The sequence below is a fragment of the Cuculus canorus genome, chromosome Z, assembly GCF_017976375.1.
Source record: "Cuculus canorus isolate bCucCan1 chromosome Z, bCucCan1.pri, whole genome shotgun sequence".
Classification (NCBI taxonomy): domain Eukaryota; kingdom Metazoa; phylum Chordata; class Aves; order Cuculiformes; family Cuculidae; genus Cuculus; species Cuculus canorus.
The window spans coordinates 31,157,447-31,182,918 of NC_071441.1; the positions used below are offsets into that span (position 1 = coordinate 31,157,447).

The following is a 25,472-nucleotide window of genomic DNA, read 5'->3' on the forward strand; positions in this document are numbered from 1 at the left end:
TCCAGACACTGAAGCTGTGCCATATTTTAAGTGTCAAATGTCAACACTGGCCTTTGAATATACTGTCAATCATTAAAGGAAGGTATAAAGACGCAACTAGAATGAACAGTAACTTTGGCTTTAAGGATTTTTCTCTCCTCTGCAGAAACCAGTGTATGAAATTCAGTTTATTCATTTTGTATACCTTCTGGAAAAGGAAATAGAAGCAAATGTTTAAAGTAGCATGGCATTAAACTCCTACTCTGTTAGAGAACAGGAAGCCTGACTTCCTTCCAGAAGCCTGACTGCCTCCGAATTTGTCCTATTAAGCTAAGATTATCTACTTTACTGTTTCCCATTTACCTAATTTACCTCAACAAAATCTGGTTAGTCATTCACGTCACTCTCTGCATTTTGGGGAAAGTTTTGTATTATTTGTCAGTTATGCTTATGTCAGTGATTCCTTTAGAAGACCTGGAAAAGTTAGTAGCCTCCACATTCTGCAATGTTTGTGCACTTTGTTCCTGCCATGAGCAAGATATAAAAATAGAGGAATACTGGAAAATAATATGTACATTTTAAATCAGTCAGAAGGCACGATAAATATTAAGTGAAGAAAGCATGTAAGGCTAAGTGTTGATTAGATATGAATCATCTTCTCTTAGAAAAATTACCAACTTGCATGTACATTAGAAGTTTAAAAAACAATTTCCCCTGAACCCATCTCCTGTATTTTCATGGTGCGCTCCAAGCTATTGTGTTAGTAAATTGCAAAGATCCTCATTCTATTTAAGTTCAAATGCCTTTTTATGCATTGGAACATTACTTACGGATTCTGCTTTTGTAGAAGAACATAACCCTTTTCTAAAATGGAGACTTTGGGGAAAACAACAGAACGGACAAATTATTCACCTGCTTGCACAGTACACTGCCCAGACTTACGATTTTTTCAAATGACAGCTAGCAGTCTCTAGCTACCAGCCTGCTAGAGCTATTTTGCACAACAGCATCTGGCTCTTTGGCAGACCCTCAAACAGCTTTAGTTGCCTCCAACTCTATCAATTCATGACAGATTAATGGACCACTTAACAGCACAGTTTTGGCATAGTTAGATAGTTTATACACTGTGCATGCTACACAGATGTGTACTATTTAGAACTATGAGAATCGAAACATTATCATCATCTTGCAGTTATTCCTTAACAATCCTTAACATAATGCCTATGCTAGTGATTTGATCACATATATTCAACGCTGATGTTTTAAAGATGGATCTAGAAATACATTCTCTAAAGAATGTTTATCCTTGTAGGTATTTATTTTTAATCTTGCTTCGTTTCTACTGTCACTTTTCAACTTTTTCCCACTGCTATACTGGTTTCCAGAGTAAACTTTGTTCACAGCAACAGGAAGAACATTCATCATAGAATATTTAATTACAATTACTACAAATACCTAAAAATTAATTATAGACTGCATCCTCATTAGGAATGAGAAACGTATTCGTTAAGGGAAAGGAAAGCACGTATTTTTTAGCGAAGTCTTCCCTACTCTTGTTTGCCAAAAAGTATTTTGAACTACATTTCAATAAACTGTGCTACCCTACCCATGATATTTTTCAGCTTGTGTCACTGAGCTATGCTCTTTTTGCATCACATTTCTACCTCTAGCAACCATTTTACCAGGAAATAAGAAAACCTTCTTTATAAGCTGGGGCTAGATGTGCTAGAACCTACAATAATGCAGAACTACAATAATTTCTTGCTTTCTAAGAAAAGAAATACAATCAGTTTAAGTTGCAGTGCACCTTTGTGCTCTCTCATGAAATTGTTGTACATGCCAGACTCTTGCCAGGAATAAAGAGCTGGTTAATAAAAGAAGATACAAAAAACACGCTATTCCTACAGAAACAGGAAATTACATGTAGTTAAAATCATGACAACTATACCTAGAATGGTTAAAAAAGGTGTAGCCTTTTGTAACAATTTTTTTGTGGAGCAGGTCCAGTCTGCTTGGAACATTTTGCAGACAATACATCATTACATTTTCTTTATTGTTCAGTACATAAAGATTACAAGAACTAGGTTTTAGAGTTCTGTAAATCATTCCTGTTTCATACATCACAGCAAAATATGACATTTTTAAAGACTTTATATTCTATTATGTAGCTTATTTATTTTAAACATCAACAAAAAAAAAACTAGAGTGCATTAAAATCTATTTACCCATTATATGTTTCAGAGACACCTGCGAAGGGTTCATTCCCACATTTAGCAAATAAAACCACTGAGTTGAATAGTAGGGCCACTGAACAAGTGCCCGTCATGAACTTGATAATGCTTTTGCAATCCATTTTGCACTTGGAAACCAAGATGCCACTTATGATTTGGCCTAGTGCTGCTGCTGGAACTAACACAAGCCCTAGAAAAGAACAAGACACCCACAAGTAGACAAAAGTTTAAGAAAATTATTGAAGCAACTCAGAGCACATTTTCACGTTAAGGAAAAATTCACCTGTACCTTATGCAGTCCATATGATGTCATTTTCAAACCATCCCAGCAGAAGCTGTCAGCATGAGTAATTTACTCTACCCTTAAACTACCTTTAGCCTTTCCAGAATTTCAACTGGACAGCATAATTTATTGTTGTCCAAAATCAAAGTTCAACACAACAAAACTAGATTAAATAAGAACACCCTATATGGGGCAGGAATAGCTGAACATCATTATGCCACTTCATGAATACAGAAAAAACTCTTCCATTGATTCAGTATTTCTTTTCACACATCCATGTTCTTTGTTAAACACTTAAAAAGAGAACAAAACCACTATTATACAAGAGACATCACAAGATACAATAAGGTATCTATAGAAAGATTAAAAGAAGTCTAGATCATGGGGTCAGTTGTGCCGTCACAGTCCATGTAGTCCATATTAATTTATCCTCTTGGCACTACTAGGATTCCAGACACATAACGGAGTATTCTTTTCTTATATGCCTAATCTACAGTGCAGCACAGAATACAGTTTAACTTGCACTGACCTAAGAAACCTAATTTCAAAGATAGTTTGGGTATAATGGCAGAACTGCACAGGCTGCAGGTGCTTACAGTCAAAGATAAAATAACCAATGTAGTCACTGGTAATTCTTAAACTAGCTAGCTCAACATTAGTTCAGCTACAACTAGCCTTCAACAGTAATATAAGCATTTTTAAGCATTTTAAAACTGCACATTTGGATAACACTATTTTCAACTCAAATTAAGAAGAAATTCAAACAAGGTCTGTAGACAGAAAAGGAACATTTAATTTTCCACTTCAGTGCTTTCACAGCCTTCCTTTGATCTACCTATTACTTCTGCATATCAGATAACAGGAATAAGTAACAGTAAGCCATGTATAGAAACAGCTACACAATAATTTTATAATATATACCAATTGTTTCATCGTAAGCTTACTGCAAAATTATTGTGGGATTGAAGAAGGAAGAAGCCAAATCAACCTTTTCCATGCAATAAGATCTGCTTTTTCTCCAGCTGCCATTCAGCTTGCATCCTTTATTAGGGACTAAGGCTTAATGCCCTTTCAGCTGATTTTAAATGAGGAAAATAAAATGGTTTCCACCAAGAAAAAGAAAGGAATAAATTACAATTTCAGTACCACACAATTCTCATTCTACTTTGAATACGAGTACCAAATCTTCTAAGCTTATGGACAACAAGTAGCTTTGTACCCCTGATGAATTAAGTACCAGGATTTTCACAAGGCAAGCAATAATATAAAAATACTGTATCTGCTGTGAAAACTGCATTTCACATAAATACATTCACAAATACCTCAGAGGAACTCAAGATGTCTATATAAGCTTCCACCTATAATGTTAATGATGTGCTCAGCACTATATATTTAATGTTTAAAAATGAAAAGCCACATTACCTCCAAGAGTTGCTGAAAAACTTGACGTCTTGCCAAACTGATTTTCTATAAACTTTGGTAGAAATGTGGCAAAGCCAGTGGCAACTAAAGCTTCTGAAGAACTGGCTATTATTAGACTCATAAGCACTGGATTCTTCAACAGTATCTAACAGGGTGGGGGGTGGGGAACAAGCATAACACTCAGGAAATTATTTCATTGTAGTAACATGTAAACTAAATGTCATTATATTTTAAATTAGATATGCTCATGAGGAACTTCAGTAATACACTTTTCTTGCTTTAACAACCTTATGCATCAACAAAATGACTATTAATTGAATTATCAGTAGCACTGGAGATTTCCCTATGCCAACACAATAAAGCAGCAATTACCTTTATATATATATATATGTGTATATATATATATACACACGTATTACCTGAAAAAAGAAAACCCACTTAATTTCTTAGAATATATCAGTTTTAGTAACCTCCCAATTTTCTTACCAGAAGTGCCACAGGAAAGTCTTTAAAACTTTTTCCAATATTCTGGTTCTCAACAAGTGCCGCACTTCCATCATTATGTGTCTCAGAGATTTTTTCAGCCTGAATTTTTGTAGTTCCTACAAGTGAGCATATTTATTGACAATGAAAACATTGAATATCTATGCTCTTGGACTTTAAGTCAGCAAAGGCATAAAAATAACAGCTCCCCTCCCTTGGGAAAACTAGTTCAGATGTTGTAAGCCTTCAACATCTTATTGGTTTTGATCTTTCTATGGATCTGTAACGTACTCCTGCAGTAAGACAACTTTGGTGGAAAGCATCATCCTTCCACTTGGAGGCCTTGGTTGTAAAATGATATTATCAGGCCTTATAAATTTCAGCCAAACCTGAAGCCCATTCAGTTTTCTTTTTTTTTTTTTAAATAGTTCTCACATTCTCCTCAGTTCCCTAATTCATTTTTACTTTCCCTCCATTTCTCCTTCCAGATAGGTATAGTAATTTCCTTTAAATGCTCTTCCAAATTACAAGATAAAACCTGCCTGGACAGAAATTACATTATTCTTTTTCTAAGATTACTCTGAGATAGTTTGATTCATGTTTACTATTACACCCAAAATAATAAGGCGATAAGTCAAAGACAACAATGCATAAGTTAAGCCAATGGAATTTCCTTATGATTCTCAGTGGGTAACACAGCAGCTTCAAATAGTCCTGGGTGCTTAGCTGTAACCATCTTCCAAACTTCAATCATCAGTTTCTATGATCTACCGGTTTCCAGTCTTACCTTACATCATTACACACACAGGATCCTCCCTTTAGCCTATTTGCATTGTTATAAAGGCTGCATATTGGAAATGTATTTATCAATAGGTTTTAGCCAAAGACAGATAATCAATGAAGAATTACTCAATCCAGCAACTTATAACCCACAAGTACAAACAAATCTTTCTTCCAATGTACCCCATTATTATTAAACCTATACCTGGTAGGTGTTTTGGAAAGCATGAAAAAGGTATTATAAGAAGCCAAATAGCAAAAGAACATGCAAGAAACGGTATCCACCATGCTCCAAGCCAACGTGGGTCATCTTGATCCAACTTTGTACTAGAAAAATAATTTGGAAAAAGTAGGTTTAACATTCATGAATTCAAGTCAAAATTTCAGATGTCTGTGAGGTAGATTTTTTTATCTTCTAGTACTGATCCAACAGAATGACTTTGAATACTGTCATTTTTGTATTTTCTATGTGTATTTGAATTTGTTTGCTTTTAAAGCTCTATTATAATATTGCATTCCATCAAATATAGCTTTCAACTTATTAGCCAAATTCACTCTGACTTAAAGGCCATTATTCATAAGCAGTGAGTTAAGTGAAAGCCAATACAGAAGTTCAGGTGAATGGTATGGCATTCTCAAGTCTCTAAAGCACAGGAAATAAAAGTGTAAAAGAAGTTGTTGGTTTGCACCATAGTACAATTTATAACATTATGTTTTGGATAGTGCACTCAACTAGTAGATTTTCTAGCAAACTCTTCCCTAGGAGGTAAGTAGCAGTATCCTGCTTCTCAAGTCCCACCTCAGCGAAACTTTTTGCACAAGAAATCAATAGTTGTCTAACAATAAACAAGCAACTAATCAAAACACAAAGTATTTCTTTGTTAATCAGCTTTAAGACAGCTAATTTCTCAAGAAGCCAAAACTAAGTATTTGCACTACAGAGAAAGTTCCATACACAGTAACTATTCACTGTGCAAAGTAATTTGCTAGAAGCCCTTGTGAATGTAGCTTGTTACCAAGTTAAAGAACCTCTTGAAAATGCAGCATTTCCCAACAAAAATAGTCCTTGCAATTTCTCCTCCTCACATAGACGAATGCTGAATATTTTAATAAGAAATATTAGAAAAATAAAATAGAAAGCAAACTATTAAGTTATGTCTTGCCTTTCTGGGATCTGGATATCAATATAAATATTAAGGAGCTGCCCTCCTAAGACAAAGCCAATAGCAGGACCCAGCAGTGACATGGCATAGCCAATTCCTAGAAGAGAAAATACATCAGTTCATCACACATTTTTAAAGCTTTCTTTAAAAAAAAAAATCCCAAACCTTTAAATTAACTTCAAACCAAATGGTTTCTGTAATTCAACCCATTCTTTCATGGTCATTACTTCAACACAGAATACAAAACCTGTCCTTGTCCTTCAGCAAGAAAATTCGCAGCTCTTGCTAAAAGCTGCAACTCAGAGGTTCAGCGAAAGACACTTGACATCCTTAAGCATTTTAGATTGCCTTTCGCATATCTTGTGCCTAAAGTCACAAGCTAGCTTGTGAAAAAGTTTCTGAAGTGAGTTTGTTACAAGCACCATTTGCTAATAGTGCATGCCCACAATCTTTGAGAACGTACATATTTAAATTTTCATTTTGAGTCTTAAATTGACTTTTAGACCTGCCAAGATCAGAAGCCAGGGTTCCATTAGAACTTTTGACTAGAGCAATATCTGCCACTTGATTTCCATGCACTTCTATTCATTAATACAAGCCTTAAAAATACAAAGCCAGGGCTCTTCACATCTTCTAAGGGTTTAAAAAATTTGAAAGAAAAAGAAAACAAATTTGCAGTTGTAACCAAATCCTACTAAAGAAATTCTTAGGTGTATACTTTTTTTTTTTGCCTTAGGACAAGATTTTCTCAATGTCACAACAGTCTCCTTGGCCTATCAGCCAGATTTCTGTGGCACTTCAGCACTGCTGGCAGAAGCACTGTCTCTGCATATAAAGGATGGCAACTAAAAGTAACTAAATCTGTCTAAATAATTGATAAGACATGCATCATTACTGCCGATATTCTGTTCTTTTCCCCAAGCTGAAGAATCTGGATTTCTCATTTCTTTCCAAAGTGCCTGGATCCTGAGTATTTAGTATAATTCCACTCTTTAAACAGCACATAGGAATGATGGGGAAGAGGCAGGGTTGGAAAGTTTGCAAGAGGGGAAGGGACACAGAAGGGGACACTCAAATAGCAGTAAGTCAAAATAAACAGAATTGACATATCCCAGGTTTTCCAGTATTCTGGAAATAGTGACATGCTCATAGATATTTCTGAGTAAAGTCCACAATCTCCCTACAGAAATTCAAACCTAGCTTAGAAGGTACCCATTTCCTCCTACAGATCGCTCAGTTTAAACTGCTGTTTGGAATTGCCTAACTTCTAATTGGTTTTAGATGCAGATGCCTCAGTTCAGAAAGAGAACAGTCCGCGTGAAAACAGTTTAAGAAAAGAAAGAAACTACCACCTTATGAGTTGCAAGCTTATTGCCCAAGATGCTACCAGCTATTTAAAGACAGTATCAGAAAGTTTTAGATGGGATTTTTTGCCGCCTTGCACAAGCCTTCTTAGGCAAAGCAATGCAATATGTTTTAAATCTTCAATACATTGCATAAAATCAAGAAAAAGAAGGCTTGATGTAGCAAGCTGTGCGCTCACTTGCCTTCTAGTTTTGTTTAATTAGGCAGAATACACAGTCTTCTGAAGATCACAAAAGCAATTTATTAAATTCATTTATTGTGGTGGCGCGTTATGTTTTTTAAGTATGAACAACTGACACCATTCTCCTGAGTTTCAGGCCACTTCTTGATCATGCAGACATGCTCTAATTCTGCTCTACTTCTTTCACTGGCCTCAGAAAAAAAATGTGTAATAATCTCCTCTTCCAGTATAAAGAAAAAGAAAAAAATAAAAGCTGTCTTTGTTAGTTAAGAGATGCAACTACTATATTTTTGGCATCAAAATCAAATGGCTTGCCTTGAAAAACTAAGCAAACTTGAAAAACTAGTATGCAAATAGATGATGATTTCAATTTTGCCCCCTAAAATATTAATTCAGTCTGTGAAACAGGTCAGGAATCTCAGATACTTTGAATTCCCCGGCATGTTACCAGTACAGTTTACATACTTTTATCAGGTTACACCTAAAATGGGGGAAACGACAAGTATCTTCATACCCATGGAAAACACACGTAGACTGCAACGAACTTGGCAGTCAAAATGCACATAATCCAGAGACTGCTGACTGTAAACATTAAAACCCACAGCTAAGATTCCTTAGCTTTCAGCCGTAGAGCAAGATGAACAAATTCTCCATGTTTCCAGGCAATCTCTTCACTTTCAATTAAGGAAAGATACTTTCAGTATTCTCTCCTGAGGTGCCAAATCTGTATGTGGCTAGAAAACTGCATTGATCACATGATACACAGGAGTGTCCCTGAACTGAGAGGACAGTCTACTGTTAGAGGTAAATAAATAAAGCTAAAGGATACAGTAAGGTTTCGTTACTGACCTGATACACCCAAGTTTTCAATACTGACATTGAAAAACAGATTTTTGCTATAACTTACTCTGTTGTTAACAGGCAAGCTAAACAAACCATTTAATCACTTTCAGTCACTGACATGAAAAAAAATCAGCAGAAGAAGTGCACAAAGTACCACTGTCTGCAAAACAGCCCTTGAAAAGACTTGGTGCTCATAGCAGATTAACACATAAATTGCACAGAAACTGATACAGAAACACTTTAGGCACATAAGCAAACAACGACAAGACTAGTTTAATTAGAGGAATTCATGAAAGCATTTGTAAGGCATTGCAGCCTATGATCTATCCCAGCAATGTGTTATAAACAGTTTTAAAAGTTACCTATATAAAGGGAAGACTTGTGTTTTGGGACACTATCATCAATAAAAGCTGTCCCCAAAGTATATAGCGGAGTTCCTCCAACTCCCAGCAGCAGCTGTCCCAGCATAAAGACAAGTAGATATTTATGAAGTGAAGACTTTGTGCTGGCACTGCAAGTAAAGTTAGTAGAGCTTGCTCCTGGAATCTGACACGTGTCTGAAAGATAGAGACAGCAAGACTTAAATTCTGTTACACAGATCATCGTAGTCCAACTGAAGAAAAACCTGAAAGCTATGACAGTGCCGTAACTTTCTATAATATCATATCCCCCAAACAAAATACTACCTTTTTTTTACTTCCTTACCAGGATTAAAAGATGGATGCAATACACTTATTAAAACATTGTGGCTTGTTGAAAGCATTATTGACAAGATATATGTAAAAAACTGTCAAATGGTCATTGAGCAGGTGAACACTCTTAAGTAACTGACACTTCACTGTGTTCTTGGACCCGGTAATGATTCCCAGGAGCACTAAATACAACTTAAGTTGTAGAGCTAGCTGAACAACCTGAGTAAAGTTGCAGTACTGGAGAGGAAAGAGCAGTTTTCAGAGTCACAAACAAAGATGCGATACCCTTCTCATACACTGGTTAGAGAAGTGTTTATCTAAAAAAAAACCCCAAAACTCAAAAAATCCCACACTATCTCTTATAAAGCAGACACTGCTATTTCTCCAGAATAAGATGTTAACATAAAGCCTCTGTACTTGTCCACACACACCAAGAGAGAGGCAGAGGTAAAACAGCCTAAGGCTGTGCCTGCTCCTGTAACATTCAGCACTACAAGGAGGGGAGAGAAAAGAGGAAGTAGAGACAAGAAGTATGTTTTCTCTTATCCTTCCTCTTGCTATCATTGCACTTTTAATAGCAGACAGTCCCAAGTGACAAAAACAGGAGCATAGTTCTTTCCAGATTTTTCTACAAAAGAGCATACAACCCTAAGGAAGAGGATAAATCCATCAGTTTGGTGCAAACAAGCTATACTGAGCAAATATATAAAAAACCTCTTCAGATCAGATGGACACACTGATTAATTCTCAATACTTTGCTACAAAATTACTACATCTTTTTTCTCAGGTCCTTTTATCTTTGAGAGCACTCATTACTTAAGCAAACAGGCAAGGTTGTCCACACTTTGAGATCACAGGACATAACACAGGAAAGTATTTGCCACACAAAAAAATATTTAGAGAGATAGTCTACACTGATGTTATAAAGGCATCCATGGGTTTTATAATGCCTTCTTCCAGAAGGAACAGCATCACAATGGTGGTGGAGTCATGTATTACACAACAGGTGATTCCATGCTGTTGCACAGATATTGGCCAAAACAGAGTGGTAGGAAAAGAGAAGTCATTAAAATTTTCCTGCCTTTCCAGTTAGGAACAACCCTTGCTTTAATAAATACTGAAAGCACATGAGGAACTTTTTATTATGAATCACTACTCCCAAAGTTTGACATTTTTGAAATACACTTCCATTTCTTGTCAATCTGCTTTCGTTAGCAATAGTCCCCCTTTCTGCATGAATTTAACTCTTATATCAGGTTAACTTTGCACTATCTAAATGCACAGCACCTAACTGACTTTAAAAGGACACCATGTCCTACAATACCTTGTTAATGTAAACAATCACATAGGGCACATGTAGAATAGAGCTGCAGTTCTAACACCCATTGGGCAAGTCTAAAAGAGCATTTAACTAATTATTTTACTGTAGTACAAAAATAACAATATCTTGTTCATAAATACATTTCAGAACACAAGTAACAGAGTGAGAAAATGCCATGAACTATGTTAAAAGTATAGCCTAATTTGAGATCTACAGAGAGCTTCATGAAATAAGCAGATTACACATGGTAATGGCAATCAAACTGTGACAGACTGCAGTTCTTCATGAATTCCCATCCTCAATGTATTGGTTCATGTCACTCTTACCACCATGTAAATAATTGATTACAGCCTCCCTCCTTCAGTTTTCTAGCTTTTCAATTTATATGCCGTAGGAAATTTATCCTGACATTGAGATGAGAGAAGCTTATAACACTAGTTTGTTTTTGGTACCACATAATCTGGTCTGACTACAAAATTACAAGCACCATTAATACATACTCTAATACAATCACAATCCTTTCATTTTGCATCACCTACCTTTTTCAAGAAGTCAGTAAATACACACAAGCACTTGCTGAGTGGAGTCATAGGCCAGATTTCAGCTGTCCAAGAAATGTTTTAAAAGCAAAAGCAATCTACCACAAAACTATGAGATTAGTTTAAAACCAGCGTGTTTACTGCTGTCATAAGAATGATGGAGAGAGAAGGCACTTGCTTTTACACAATGAAGAAAGGAAAACTGAAGTAAGCCAAGCTCTGGAAGAAATTTAAGATGGGTTTGTTTTCCTTTCTAAAAGTCAATGGATTAGACTTGCATTTTAAAGAGCAGAATTGCATTAAAGACAATACCACCCAACAGTGTTAGTCATTATAAACCCTCTAGTATGCTTTAATCTAAGATATCTCCCTGAATCCAAGTTATGTAAAGGCCAAAATATTCCCAAGCATCTAATGCAACATACTAGCCAAGAAGGCAGAATCAATTGTGAAATACTTTAGCAGTCACGTTGATTAGAAGACAGACTGGTCAAGTCCAGTTTTAATTGTATGGAACTGCAGCCAGTAGGTGTGGGGTTTTTTCAAGGGCACAGAATAGTTTTGAAAGAGATGCGAGTAGTGTGAACTAAAGAGCAGCTTGGTTTCTATTCCTTTTCAAAAATAAAAAAACTGTTTCTCCTTTAAGTCTGGCATAGGAAAGTCACTCAAAGATTCAATGAACATGCTGAATGAAGACTATGTTCCTAGTTTCTGAAGGCAGATGGTATAGTATTGCAGAACATCTAAAAGGTATAGAGAAATAGACCAAGCAGTGTAAACAGCAGCAGCAGTATCCACCATCCACTAATCAGATCAGTCTCTTCAGAGAGCATGACCAACAAAAAAACCCACAGACATACTGATAGTGTAAGAGAAAACAGTAAAATTAGGCTGGCATCATACATTCTGTTGCCATTAGTATCCAAATGCCAAGTCTTTTCCAATCTTCATCCTTAACATGTTCTGGGAAGGAAGACCAATCAATTCCCTTCTCAGAAGATTCACTAACTGTCAGACCCTAAATGATTTATCCACCATCTGAGTTTCCAGTAAAAAAAAAAAGATGTTCAATCTTCAAGACTCTTCTCAAATCACATCATACATTTAAATTCAAATGGATAGAAGTTGTTTTTCACAAAGGTAGTTCTTTCTTCTAAACCCATCATTCACATCCTGTTACTGAAGAGACTCGTGGAATAATTCAGATCAGTAGAGGCATCAGGGAGTCATGCACTCCGGGCCCCTAATCCAAACAGTCTCAAAACCAAATGCAGACCAAGTTGCTTGGGACTTTACTCAACAGGGTGTTTAACCCCTCTAGAGATACAGACTGCATAGTCTCGCTGGGCAATCTATTCCAGTGCTTGATTGTCCTCAGAGTAAAGTTATCTTCCTTGTGTCAAGTGAAGATCTACATTCCACATTTGCTTCAACAGACATCTTTTACAAATTTAAATATGTTCCAATACATGGTCCTGTACTGGGACCAGTGCTGTTTAGTATTTTCATCAATTATATAGACAGCGAGATGTAGTGCACCTTCAGCAAGTATGCAGATGACACCAAGCCAAGGGGTGCAGCTGTCATGACAAAAAGACGGAATGTCATCCACAGGGACCTGGACAAGCTGGAGAAGTGGGCCTGTCTGAACCTCAAGAGGTCCTACACCTGGGTTGGAGCAATCCACAGTTTCAATACACGATGTACTGGTTGATGAGAAACTCAATATGAGCCAGCAGCGTGCACCTGCAGCCCAGCAGCCCAATCATATCCTGAGCCGCATCAAAAGAAACGTGGCCGGCAGGTTGAGGGAGGTGATTCTCCATCTCTGCTCTTATGAGACTCTACCTGGAGTGTTGTGTCCAGTTCTGGAATCCTGGAAGACTTCAAGGCCAGAATGGATGAGGCTTTGAGCACCCTGATCCAGTGGGAGGTGTCCCTGCCCACAGCAGGGGCATTGATCTAGATGATCTTTAAGATTCCTTCCAACCCAAACCATTCTACGATTCTATGATTCGGTAAGATCAGACATGTAAGTTTAGAAGTACACTGCTTATAGCATCAGAAGTTTTTACAGTCCTCTGTACTGATATTGACACACTGATCTCTTCTGAAAAAGAAAGCTCACTGTGCAGAGAGACAGCTCTTTAACTTATAGGTTTCACAGAATAATTTTATTTTCCACATTAGAGTTAATATCCTACTTCTAGGACTTTGGCAGAGATTAACTATGCTTTACCAAATTAATAATGATTCATTTTAATCATTTTCAAAACATAAGGACAAGCTTACCTTCAAGTTTAGCTCCAAAGTGGTATTTTCCACTAATGAAGTGTGGTAATGAAAATATAAGGGAGCCCAATCCTAGCAAGAATGCTGAGAAAGCAAGCCATCGTGGTTTGTGTCCTCTTTCTCCAAAGAAAGATACAAATAGTGACAATATACAAAAAGCAATGTCATAGCTAGCAGACATTAAGCCCGTGAGGGAACTGTTCAACTCATAACGCCTCTCAATTGTTGAAATACTGACGTTAACAAGGCCATTTACCACAATACCTACAAAAAAGATAAAGTAGACAATTAGACAAAAGTACTTTAATTTGATAGAGTTGCAAGGGTAAATTTACCATTGTTTGATGGAAGAGTTAAACCAGATATATTTACAACGCTACATTTTTAAGGTATTTATTAGCTTTAATATCCAGGTATATACTGGATTGATACTTAAGTCAGCCACTGTGCACAGGACCTATTCATTTTCATCATCTCCTGTGGGCCTTAAAGATACAATACTCAATAATTAAGCCAGTGAAACAGCATGCCTCAAACTATGTTCAAGGTTCCAGATTCAGTTTGAAGCACAGACAGAGTGCATCACAGTGTCATAAGATACTGTATAAATTAAAAGGAATTTAGTTGAAGTTATGATTTGCATTAGAATGAAAGCTATGACTAAAGCAAGTTTAGGACATCACTTTCAAATCATGATTGTCAAATAAACTTAATTCCCTCCCTGACACCTTGAAGGAAAGACATCTTTCCTTATAATATAAATAAAAGTGTAAAGCTATTAAAAAATACTTTGCAACTGTTTCAGAGCAACTGAGGTGATTAACTTTAACTGACAAAAAAGTTCTCTCTCTGAATTTTGAAGTTCCCTGAAGCAGAAGTACCAGAAAACTTGAAGAAAAGGGGTCACATGAGCTGCCCTACTTAGGCACAGGTGAACTCCACAACAACTGGATCAAAAAGCAGAAGCAAGTAAGCTGCAGTTGCCAGTGCATGCTTACACACACTGTCCCTCCTCACAAAAGCATGATTTGTAGACACTAACTAGAATCAATGTCCATCCTGCCTCACATTCTGTTCACATTTGTATGTGAAACACTCAAGAGTTTACTTTTAACAGTCCCAAAACTGGATTCTTTCACAAGTGAGATGAACAGCTGTATTTGATAACAGTATCAGACAACTTCATGGTAGCCTAATAAAACCATGTTCATAATAAAGTATTTACCCTCGAAAAAAGTTAGCAAGTCTTGGAATCACAGTTGCAAATATGAGTTCTGTGACCTCACAGATGACCAATGAGCATCTCTCATGACATAGGCCCAACAGTTATCCTTCCTCTTCCTAAAATTCAAACACGATTCTCTACTGTTATTCCAAGAATAGAAAAGAAGGACAGATGACTGGGGACAGTAATGGATTTAAATTAGTTTTCAACAAGCACTGCACTATCCCAAAAAGCGCAACTACAGAGGCTGAACTTCAACAGATCTGCCTAGTATGCTCAACATTTTTTTAAAAAAACTCCACATTTAGGATCAGCCAGCTGTTTCCTTAACAGCACAGTCTCCATCATAACTAAACACATCAGTATCCTACAACGACTGTGCTTGTGGCACAGTTAATTTTTGAATAACCTACAGTGGTCTCTTTACTGACCATTTCCGACGTCATTCTGGCCACCATGCTTAAATTCACATGGAATTAACGTAAGTATTTGGGTGTTACTCCACTGCCATTATTTACATCTTGGGCAGCTTTCTTCTTTTCTTCTTAAGGAGCACTGACTAAAGAACAGGACTACAGCATGAAGAAATGAACAGCACTTCAAACATTTACTAAGGCCTTAAAACATTTGCCTGAAGTAGAAGATTCCAGAAGTAGAAAACATTGTCTTTTATCTGCAGTTTAAGTTGCCAAATTTAATTTACATCCTAAAAGCCATAAAACCTTGCATTTATTTTAATTGGATGATTAGATTTCATTTGTAAAAACGCAGTTGTGATGGACGGCAGCATAACTTCCCCCATGCCATCACTCAGGGATTAACCACTGAAGTTTCTTCAGGAAAGATAGAACCTGGCTGATACTAACTTGATCTGAAAAACAAGTCCTACAAGGATGGGTCAAAACTTAAATGCTAGTACAGAAATTATTTTTTAACTACTCTCCCCCAAGCCTTATTGTCCTGCCACATCTGTTAGACGTGCAGTGCACTGAACCACAAAATCCAGATTAATAATAAACTAACTTCATATGCTGTAATGAAAAACAGGAGTATTTTTTTCTTTATCCATTCAACAACAAAACCAAAAAAAGGTGTTTTACAGTTCCTCTCAGTATGGTGGCTTTAAAGTAGTGATTTTGTTGACACTCAAAGGAAAAAAAAAAAAATCATTAAAAAGTCCTTCTAGTAACAAATCTAATCAGAGTCTAAAATACTCTTGCTATCTAAGTTGTCTGTCAAATTAGACTGGACCAGTCTCATACAGTTTATGGTTGTCGATTTTTTTTAATTATTACTGACACAAGGAATAAATAGTCCTTGTACTCCAAGTAGTGAGATGACTTTTACCTTGCTTACTACTAGAGCTACAAATTGCAGCACTACCTGCTACTGTATCACAATATGCAACCATACATTTATGCAACTTTAAGTGCCATACAGAAAGCAGGTATTACTAACCACGTTCTGCACAAAGAAGTGTTTTCTATTCCGGAAATAGAGGTTTCACATGTACTTGAAACAAAAACAGCTAGAAATGAAGAGTTAAGTTTCACCTGGAATTTTCTGAGAAGTTGAAATACTGCAAATGAGGCACTAATGGTAACAACCACTTTTCTAGGGCAGCTAGAAAATAACCTAATACATGCATTCAGTTAGACAAGCATATACAAAAATCTACACACATGTGCCAGGTCACTGTAGATAACTACCTACTCATGCTGTAAAAAGTCTAGTACAACAGTTCACACACATAATAAGTGCATTATTCTTCAGCGCATTAGGAAATAAATTTTCCTAAAAGTACATTAGCAATAGCAAATTTTATAGCTATATTTTATCTTCATCAATGATGTTTTCTGTAATTTGGAGGGTAATTTAAATAATTTGACCCAAAGCCAGAGTAGTAGTCATAGGTCACAATTTCAAAATCCCATTTTTTTGTGTGCTTTTATCTAAACTCTGAAGCTGCAAGACCTGAATATTTTTTCTAAGTTTCACACGGAGTACTGAATTTCTTGTCTGAAAGTTTTTCTTAGTTTTGCTGTTTCTCAAAAGTAGTTGCAACTTGAGTCCTCACCACCCAATTTCTTTTCTAAGATCCAGCCAAAGGAAGGGTACTTGTTCAGAAAATTCAGACAACACAACATTAAAAACACCGCAAGTTCTGTAACAGCCATGCCTACATCATCTTTCAAAATAAGCATCCTTATATGAAGGCTCTAAACCTGGACTAGATTAGACAGGTACCTCTCCGTGGTCTGGCATACATCTACAGGTACATAACAGCACCAAGACCTGGACAAGTGGCATAACCAACAACCACAGCATCCTAAGCTGAGAGATATTCTTACAGTACCTTTTTATGATTGGGAATCTATCCACACTGTAAATAAGAGATAAATTATATTGAATTCATCATCCAGCTGAGCAGACCATCAGATCAACACAAAATGGATATTAAGAAATATCGCTATAGCAAATTTAGAAGCACTGGAAACATTCAAGACCTTCGGTCTACTGTAATGTAATCTGAAACTTTTCAGTGTCACATTCAGCGCATTTTTGTTTGCCTACCCATATTCTTAAAACTACAAAAATAAGTATGTGTGATACAAAAGTCTTCTACTGCTCAGTTGTCACTGAACTCTGCTATGTCAGAAGTTCTTTCATTCCTCCCTTTCTTTTTACTATGTTAGAGAAAATACATGTTAGCTAACAGCAGGACAATAATTTCCTTTTGCTACCAGCTGTAGTGTGACCTTTCAAATGCAAGCAAGGAACAACAGGCTCTATACAAAACTTTCTAGATGCTTCTTTAACACAACATGTGCATGCTTGGACCAGATTTTAAACAAGCTGAAATCAGAAAAAGTTCACGGAAAAATACACTGAGAGACACTGGTTCTTCTAAGGATTTACCAAACAACACACAGCAGTAAGACCCTTGTAGATTTTAAGCAGAATCTCCTGCTCAGTTCTTCTCAATCCATCTCAGTTACCTCAGTGTGGCTTCAGGCAAGATCCCAGTCATCCATATCCTACACGCCTTCAGCATAAGCTGCCTGCTCTTCTAGTGCTGAATCTCTTGTCCTTACAGTAGGGTCATTCTTTCTAAGCCATTAGTTAAATATTAGAAAGATGTCTACACTGGGATGCACAGAACAAAACCAGATCTTCTTAATCCATTTTAATTCCCCAAAGTCCCATCCAATAATAACAAGGTACTTCTGAACCGGCAGGCAGCTACCAAACTACACGTTAGGGCACTAGCTCTGTCTAGTGGTTTGTATAACATTTCATCCCCTGGCTTCTATGCCTCCGCCTGTGAGGGGCACAGGGAGCACTACTTCCCTGTAAGCATTCCCTGCGAACACTGGAAACAAGAGTACAGACAAGAGCGTGACATACAGAGCTAATGGGACCACGGATTCAGCAGTGGTCAAAAAAGGTAGGCACGAGAAACAGAAGGAAGTACAGGAAGAAACACCGTTTGAGCAACTTCCCCACCCAGGGTACCAGGGCACTTTCTTCCTCCGGTGAAGCCGCTCTTCAGCGACATCGAGAGCCCCGGGCTGCTGCAGGCGCCTGGCCCCCTCACCCGGCGGCTCGGCACGGGCGGGAAGGCGGGAGGACGCGTTACCTTGGAAGACGGCGAGGAGGCTGTAGACGGCCAGGTAGCCCTCGGCGTTGTTGCAGAGCTGCAAAGCCTCTGGCGCGCAGCTGCTCCACCCGCAGGGCCCCTCCTCAGCCGGTGAGTCCGTGCCGGAGGGGCTCGCCTGGCGCTGGCGGCCGGACTCAGGGCTGGGCGGTTCGAACACGGGATTCTCGATGTCACCACCCTCCATGGCGCTACGAAACCTGTAGCTGGCTGCCGGCGCTCCCCTAAATAGCACGAGGGCGGGCCGGCCCCCACGGGGCAGGTGCCCCTCCCCTCCCGGGTTGAGGGAGACCCCGCGGGCTTGCTCCTGCCTCGCGCCGCCCTCAAGTGGTGGCGCCGCGCCCGTCGAGGTGCTGGGACAGGGAGTAACGTCGGTACCGGGTGCTCCTGAGTTCGGCTTTAAACTTCCAGTCGCGGGCGGGGGCGGGGGAGGGGGGTGGTAGTGGTGTCGCCGCCGCCCGCCAGGCGCCTCTCCTGGCCACCTGTGCGGGGAAAAAGGAAATAAACCAAATAAACAAGTACCTGACAAAAAGCCCTCGTGAATTTTTCTTCCAGGAAAGCGAAAAATTCAAGGGGGTGTTTCTAAGTGTTGAAAAAAGTGAAAGGGATGCTTTTCTCGGGTAGGGCAATAGGGTACTTTCCCACTTGGTGCAAGTTAGTTGAGTTGGCACAGGACCTGCTCGGCCGTGGAAACCCATCTCCAACAAAACAAAACAAAATGAAACAAAAATTTGCAAATTCCATCCCTTGGAAATGTACACAAGTGCCCTTACTGCACCACAGAAAGTTTCGTCTTGCAGGACCTTCCAGTCATGAACAACTTATTTGTAGGCAACAACTGTCAGGATTTGTGGAGTGTACAAGGAAGTGCAGGTACCTCTCCGTGCAAACCTCTTGTTTGCAGATAGTGGTAATTATTTTACTCATCTGCACAAGAACTGGTAAGGAGTCCAGCAGTCAAATAACTGTCCTCACTGGTGTTAATGCCTGGACAATACAGATTTGTCCTGAAGAGTCCTTCCCCTTAGATGACTCCAAAAAGTCACTTTTTGAAATAAGACTGAAACAGCGATGGCTATTGGTTTCACAGTGAGAGCCTAGGCATCCTCCAGAATCTCTGTAGAGTAAATTACCTGGGATCCTTACAACACATTTTTCAGGAAGCTTTTCAGTGTTTGCTGAATGTTTCAGATGTCACATTCTTCCACAACTTTTCAGCACTGAATAAAATCTTTCTCCTCTGTGGATTATTTTATCTCTACTGTGATAACTTTCTCCACATTGCTTTCTGTTGTTCTGCCTAAGTCAAAATTCACTCAAAGGAAGTTGTGAAAAAAACAGTGCTAGCTTTTTTAATGAAGAATCTTCCTTATCTACTTATTTTCTCAGTGAAGAAAAGTCTTGGAGCTTGATTTTTTATCTTCTTTGTGATATTTAAAGATGCAATCAACACTTACAACAAGTATATTTCCCTGTTTTGAAGAAGCATGTGGGCTGGGATATGTTAGCACCCAGAGAAAGGCATAATAAAGTAGAAATTTGCCTGCCTGCTTGGTTTGCAGAGCCAGAAATCTAACACATTAATTATCTTTTCTCTTGATGATGCTGATTTTTTCATATTTCTAGTGAAGTCTGAATTCCATTTAAGTTCTGATTATGTTTGCTTTGGAAACAATGTGAAACCAGCATTGCTTATTGTCTGTGTGTAGTTTTCTAGTTATTTAGGCAAAAATGGTATGGTTTTAATTCTTTTCAAGCAAGTCTGTTCTCTTGAAAGTGAACAAAGCAAGTCTACAGCTGTGTACTCTTCTGTTCTAGGATCAGAACTAGCTCAAGGTATCTCTCAATTACATTGTGCCGCAGTGCAGTCGTGCTTCTGCCAACACAGCATTCACCTCCCTTGTTTTTCAGTCTTATATTTATATTAATTAAAGTATCAAGCTCTTAGTCTGCCCCATGATCTATTCTGACCCAAGGAAGCAACATGAGCTTTTTCCTTGTTTTGAATATATGGCAAAAATACATTTTATTGGATTATTATCTTTATTAAGACATTAGTGATGGGTCTTCTAGTCCCACCCTTGTGCTATTTTCATCCTTGGTATGTCCAAATGACTTATCCTGCAGTGAGATACATTTAAGCATATGCAGATTTGTTTACTTGGTTAGTGAGAATAAAGGGTTAATCTGATATCCTACAATTAATTCCTATAGTTATTCCCATCATTTTTTAAACTGTCTAATGTGAAAACTCAAGACATTTCCTTTTTTCATCTCAATGTCATATTTTTCTCACCAAATGTTGCCTGTTTCTTGTAAACTTCATGTTCTTTTATGTGTAAACATATTCGAAGGTAATGTGGCAAATCCCTCAGCAGTCATTGATTTTTTCACATAGTAAGTTCCGTGGATTGTTCCTAAACCTTGGAATCTAAGGAGCAGATGAATAAAGAAGAACTAATTATTTCATTTCATTTCAGAAACACTAGTTTCTCAGTGAATTGCACTGGCCTTTAAAGTATTTTTAGGTGCACATTAAGTGGTTTTCCTGCTCAGCAGTCCACTGAATATCAGGTTGATCAAGTAGATCTGATTCACAGGGCGTATAAAGACAGATGTAAGGAGAAAAATCCAAACCTTTTGTATATTAGCTCTTGACAAATGCAGTAGCCAAACTGTGAAGTTAAGCCATAATAGGATTTTTTTTGCAAAGATTCTATAGTGATTAGGTGATTCATTTGACTGGTAAAGAAATGTTGATCTTTGTTAAATGTTCTATTTTTATGGCGAAGTTGCAGAGAAAATGATCATTTTAAAGGTCTATAGAACAAGAATTTAAATAACATTTTTGTTTATTCATAGAATCATAAAATAGGAATTGTTCAGGAGGAAGCTTAATAATTCATTTCTATCTCGATTTCTGATTGAGGGATTGTATCAGTTTTTACAAGTTAACTCATTTACAGTTTAGTTTTGTAGTACATCTTTTTTTTTAGACTTTTGTAATGAGTAATGTAACGGAACAAGAAGATTTCTGTTTTGGGGAATGTAACTAAAATATCCCAGTCATCATTACCTGTTTTACTGAAGATAACCAGGTAGGGAATCTGAAGGAAGCTCTGAGGAAACAGAAGTAAAGCAAACCTATGGCTTTATATCAACTAAATCACTTTCATATTTTTACAGCACACACCAGGTTACTGAAGTACATGATGTTAAAGAAGCATTACAGAAAGTAAGGGCTGCATTCAGCATAAGGCTGAAGAAATCCCACTTATACTAGATCTCTTTAATAGCCAAACCACAGTGACAGAAGAACAGGTGAAAAACAATTAGAGGGTTTCCCACCATAAGTAAATCACTACAACAGGAGAGGGCATATACCTATCAGAAGTGGCATGAAACATATCACCAACAGCAGCGCATAGCAAGATTGTAACAGATCTAGGGGCACTTCATGCTGTCACAGCTTATGTGATCCAACTAGAGTAGCATACTTGAATTCCCAATGGTTTGTTAATCACAGTCTTGGATAAACATACTGTCTTAGCAGTCTAATCAAGGAATTAGCGTTAGTCTGATTACCATGTTTTTAACATTTGTAGCTCAAGTTTTATACAATTAAAATGACAGCACTTCTAATGTCCACCCCTTTCTTTAGTGTTATATTCACATTTGCACAGACTCTTTAGATTTCAACGTTGATGACTTCAATTTGCCTTATGGGGGAGATGTAGTAAGCCACTAGCATCCTGAATCTCCAGTCAGGCCAGGTGAAGTCCATGCAAAGCCTGACAAGCACTGAGAATTGTCTCATCAGGTAGAAAGAAAGCCTGTGCCTTGTTAAAAGCCATGCAGACATATTTACAAAGCTAGAAGACTACTATGGTCTTTACATCTATGCAACTTAGAAAGGCGTATTGAGAAGGGAGGCCTAGGAGAACAAATCAACCTATGAACCCACTACCAGTCAGCACCTCTCAACAGGTGAGGATCAGCTGAAGAATGAGCTAGGAATCTGTTTCTGGCATACTCAGATTTCCCCATAAGAAATCTGAATTGTCCAGGGGGAGACAGCATTGACAAATTGGGGTTGCGGAACAGGAGGAGATTTGAGGGAGCAAAAATCATGTCCCAGCTAGCAGAAAGTCAAAAAGGAATCCACTTAGCAGTCAGATAGGACTATTAAGAGGTAACAGTTTGAGAGGCCAGGTAACGTAACTCTTAACCTAAGGTCAGGGAGCAGAAAGGGCTGGTGAGTGTTTGGGACAGGGAGTCAGGAGTGCAGGGCAACAAGCAGGGCAGGGGCCTCATCAGCCCTGACAGCCTTCTCCATTCTGCCCTGGAGCCCCAAGCCTGGGACAAAAGTCTGGATGAAGATGCCACACAAGTCTGCTCAGGGCCTCTTAGTGCCCAGCTGTCTCTCAGTCCTGAGATGTCTTAGGATGCATCACCAAAAGAAAGTAAAACTCTTAGAAGTAACTGTGGATGTCTTAAAATTCTGAGAGAACATCCCTAGTGCTTTCTGTTTGGCATCAGAAACACAGGATGGACTTTTGTAACCTGGCTGAGGGACAGTTGTAAAAAAAAAAAAAAAAAAAGAGTCCAAGAAAGTGAGCAAAGGCTGAGGCTTGCAGACAATAGAGATACGTCACTGTTAGATTCATAGCCATTATGGAACTATGTTCATGGTTGCTGTTGTCAGAGCAACAGCACTTGCTGCTGTGCAAGGGCTGGGAACACAGGCGCAAAGGCCAGCAGGCAGGGGATCCTGAGTTTGATGCAGCTACAGGGGAAGCAGGGGCAGCCTGGCAAGGCTTCTCCTAGCTCCTGCTCATGCATCTCTGCTCTCAGAGGCTTAATCCAGTGCAGCATGTCCCCACTGTATCAGAGCCGGTATGAGAACAGGCAGGCAGAACCAAAGGAGAGATGGATGTGAGGAAGGAGATTGATGCACTAACTGATCTGATTACCACTTAGGTAACACATGAGTATTTGTTCAAATTATCTTGGGCTACATCATACTAAACACCACCAGAAGTGCATCTCTCCAACCTGTTATTTCTTTAGTCGCTATTATGTACTTTTATTCTTTTGTTTCACACCATTGCATAGATAGAAATGACAGATGGGGGGGACACAAAATTACAACAGTGTCTGTTTCAATTTTGCCTCCAACTATAAGCCATTAGAAATCTTGATTGAACCTTAGATAGTCTTCAAATAATTGTTCCAGTCCTGCAGCTCACGCCCATGCAGATGCAGAAGATTAAGTGGTTGTTAAAATTCATTCTGACTTTCAAAATAATTCAGAATACTAGATTGCTAACAAGAAGAAAGTGACAAACTGATTGCACTGAAAGCATATTCTCTTCGGAAGACTGATAGTCATCTGAGGGAAAATTTGTGTAGGAATTAAACAGAATGAAAAGTGTTCTAAATAAATGAAGACTGGTGAGTAATGCATGAAGTAGATGTCACAACCTGTGTGGAAGTGAAAGAAAACAAACTGAGCTTGTTTAGATGTAGCAGCTCAAATTACTTTATAGAGACAACTGATCAGGAATTTTCTGGCAAATCTGATGCCTTCTTAATTTGTCTTTACTATGATTCCATTGGTTTTGCTACTGATGTTAACTGTCACACTTACAAGTTGTTCTAATACATGCCTCAGCTGATGTTTGGAACTGGCATGACATCACACATTTTTCCAATAAATGGTTATCTAACTCTTCATAAGCAAAGAAATTTAAATCAAATCCTGCTGAGAGAAATGTTCCCCTGGGGAATATGGCTTAATGCACCAGTTTCTGGGAAGAACATTTAAAAACATTCGAAAACCAGAGTACAATTATGATGTAACTTTATATTCAGAATATGTGTTTGAATATGCAAATCCCAAAAGAGAAGTTTAAATTGTCCAGAAGGAGGGCATTTTGGAAGATCTTTAGGGTAAAATTACAAATACTGATTCTCAATTCAAGTATGTCACAAACAGATATCCCATTGACTGGAGTTATTTTAAAAGCCTGATCTAAGAATATAATCAGGATGAAACCTCATGCTATTGAAGCTGAAAGTTGTCCTGACATTTACATCACTAAGCAAGAACTTTTTCAGTGTGACTATACTCTTACATACACTTCATCCAACCTAATAATCGTTTTGACATCAATGGGACAGACGTGTGAGCAAGAACACTGCAGCATGTAATCACCATCAAGAATGTATGGACTCTCAAAGACTGCAGTATTCTTCCATAAATGTCAGTGAAACTGCTTAGGAAATAATTTTAAGAGGATATGAAGAGACAATATCCACCGATTTTAATAAAATAGTGGTGTGTCTCTAGTATCAGAGTATGTACATGGGAACAGGAAAATTAGTTAGTCCTAAAAATCTAGTAATTTTCAGGACTTGTTAGTTTAAGCCAGGTAAAATGTATAAGAAATTTAATAAAAAAGATAAAATTTAACTGTAAAATATTACAAACCTTAAAACTACATACAAAATTTAAAAATAATACTTTTTTTATAACCTTAAATCAGTTTCATTATCTAGATGTTTTTTATGGGATGAAACACTTTGCGACATTTATTTTTCAGGGACTGTACTACAAGCAGTGTTACATATGAAATCTTTTAGAATTAAGTCTGCCTGGTAGATAAGTTATATAGCAATATGTAAATCATAATCTTACACCACACATTAAGCTTAATCCACAACCCTAAATGCAGTGAACATTCTAAATGTTCATGAGATAGAACTACATATAGTAGTAGTTATAAAAAATAAACTTCTACCTGAACAACCACTACACTATGGGTTTACTGCTAACATGTAGTCTGAATAAAAATTGAAGGCAGTGTTCACCCATGCATCGCCCTGTATGTCAATGTTATCCACAGAGACTCAGACTCTTCTTTAGAACCAGGTTAAGCATTCAAAAATTCTGGCTCTGACCTTCAGAAATAATATGATCAATCAAATCTGTGGGACACATCTGTTGCAAATA

The 25,472-nt window shown here is 37.8% G+C and overlaps 1 protein-coding gene across 9 annotated transcripts in view; it reads right to left on the minus strand.

The window, feature by feature from the left end:
- Positions 1-18,763, minus strand: part of LOC104061482 (solute carrier organic anion transporter family member 4C1-like) — a 30,734-nt gene extending 11,971 nt beyond the window's left edge. For 3 of the 9 annotated variants that reach the window (XM_054055023.1, XM_054055021.1, XM_054055020.1), the window contains exons 1-8: positions 18,440-18,760; positions 13,575-13,838; positions 9,093-9,287; positions 6,342-6,438; positions 5,384-5,505; positions 4,402-4,517; positions 3,916-4,060; positions 2,205-2,400 (exon numbers count right to left, since the gene is read on the minus strand). In XM_054055023.1, coding sequence (XP_053910998.1) covers positions 2,205-2,400; positions 3,916-4,060; positions 4,402-4,517; positions 5,384-5,505; positions 6,342-6,438; positions 9,093-9,287; positions 13,575-13,838; positions 18,440-18,644 — 1,340 coding nt within the window. In that variant the 5' untranslated portion in view covers positions 18,645-18,760. Of the gene's footprint in view, positions 1-2,204; positions 2,401-3,915; positions 4,061-4,401; positions 4,518-5,383; positions 5,506-6,341; positions 6,439-9,092; positions 9,288-13,574; positions 13,839-17,798; positions 17,880-18,439 lie in introns of those variants that run through there. The other 6 variants (XM_054055024.1, XM_054055018.1, XM_054055022.1 and 3 more) reach the window with 4 other exon arrangements.
- Between the last annotated feature and the right edge of the window lie 6,709 nt (positions 18,764-25,472).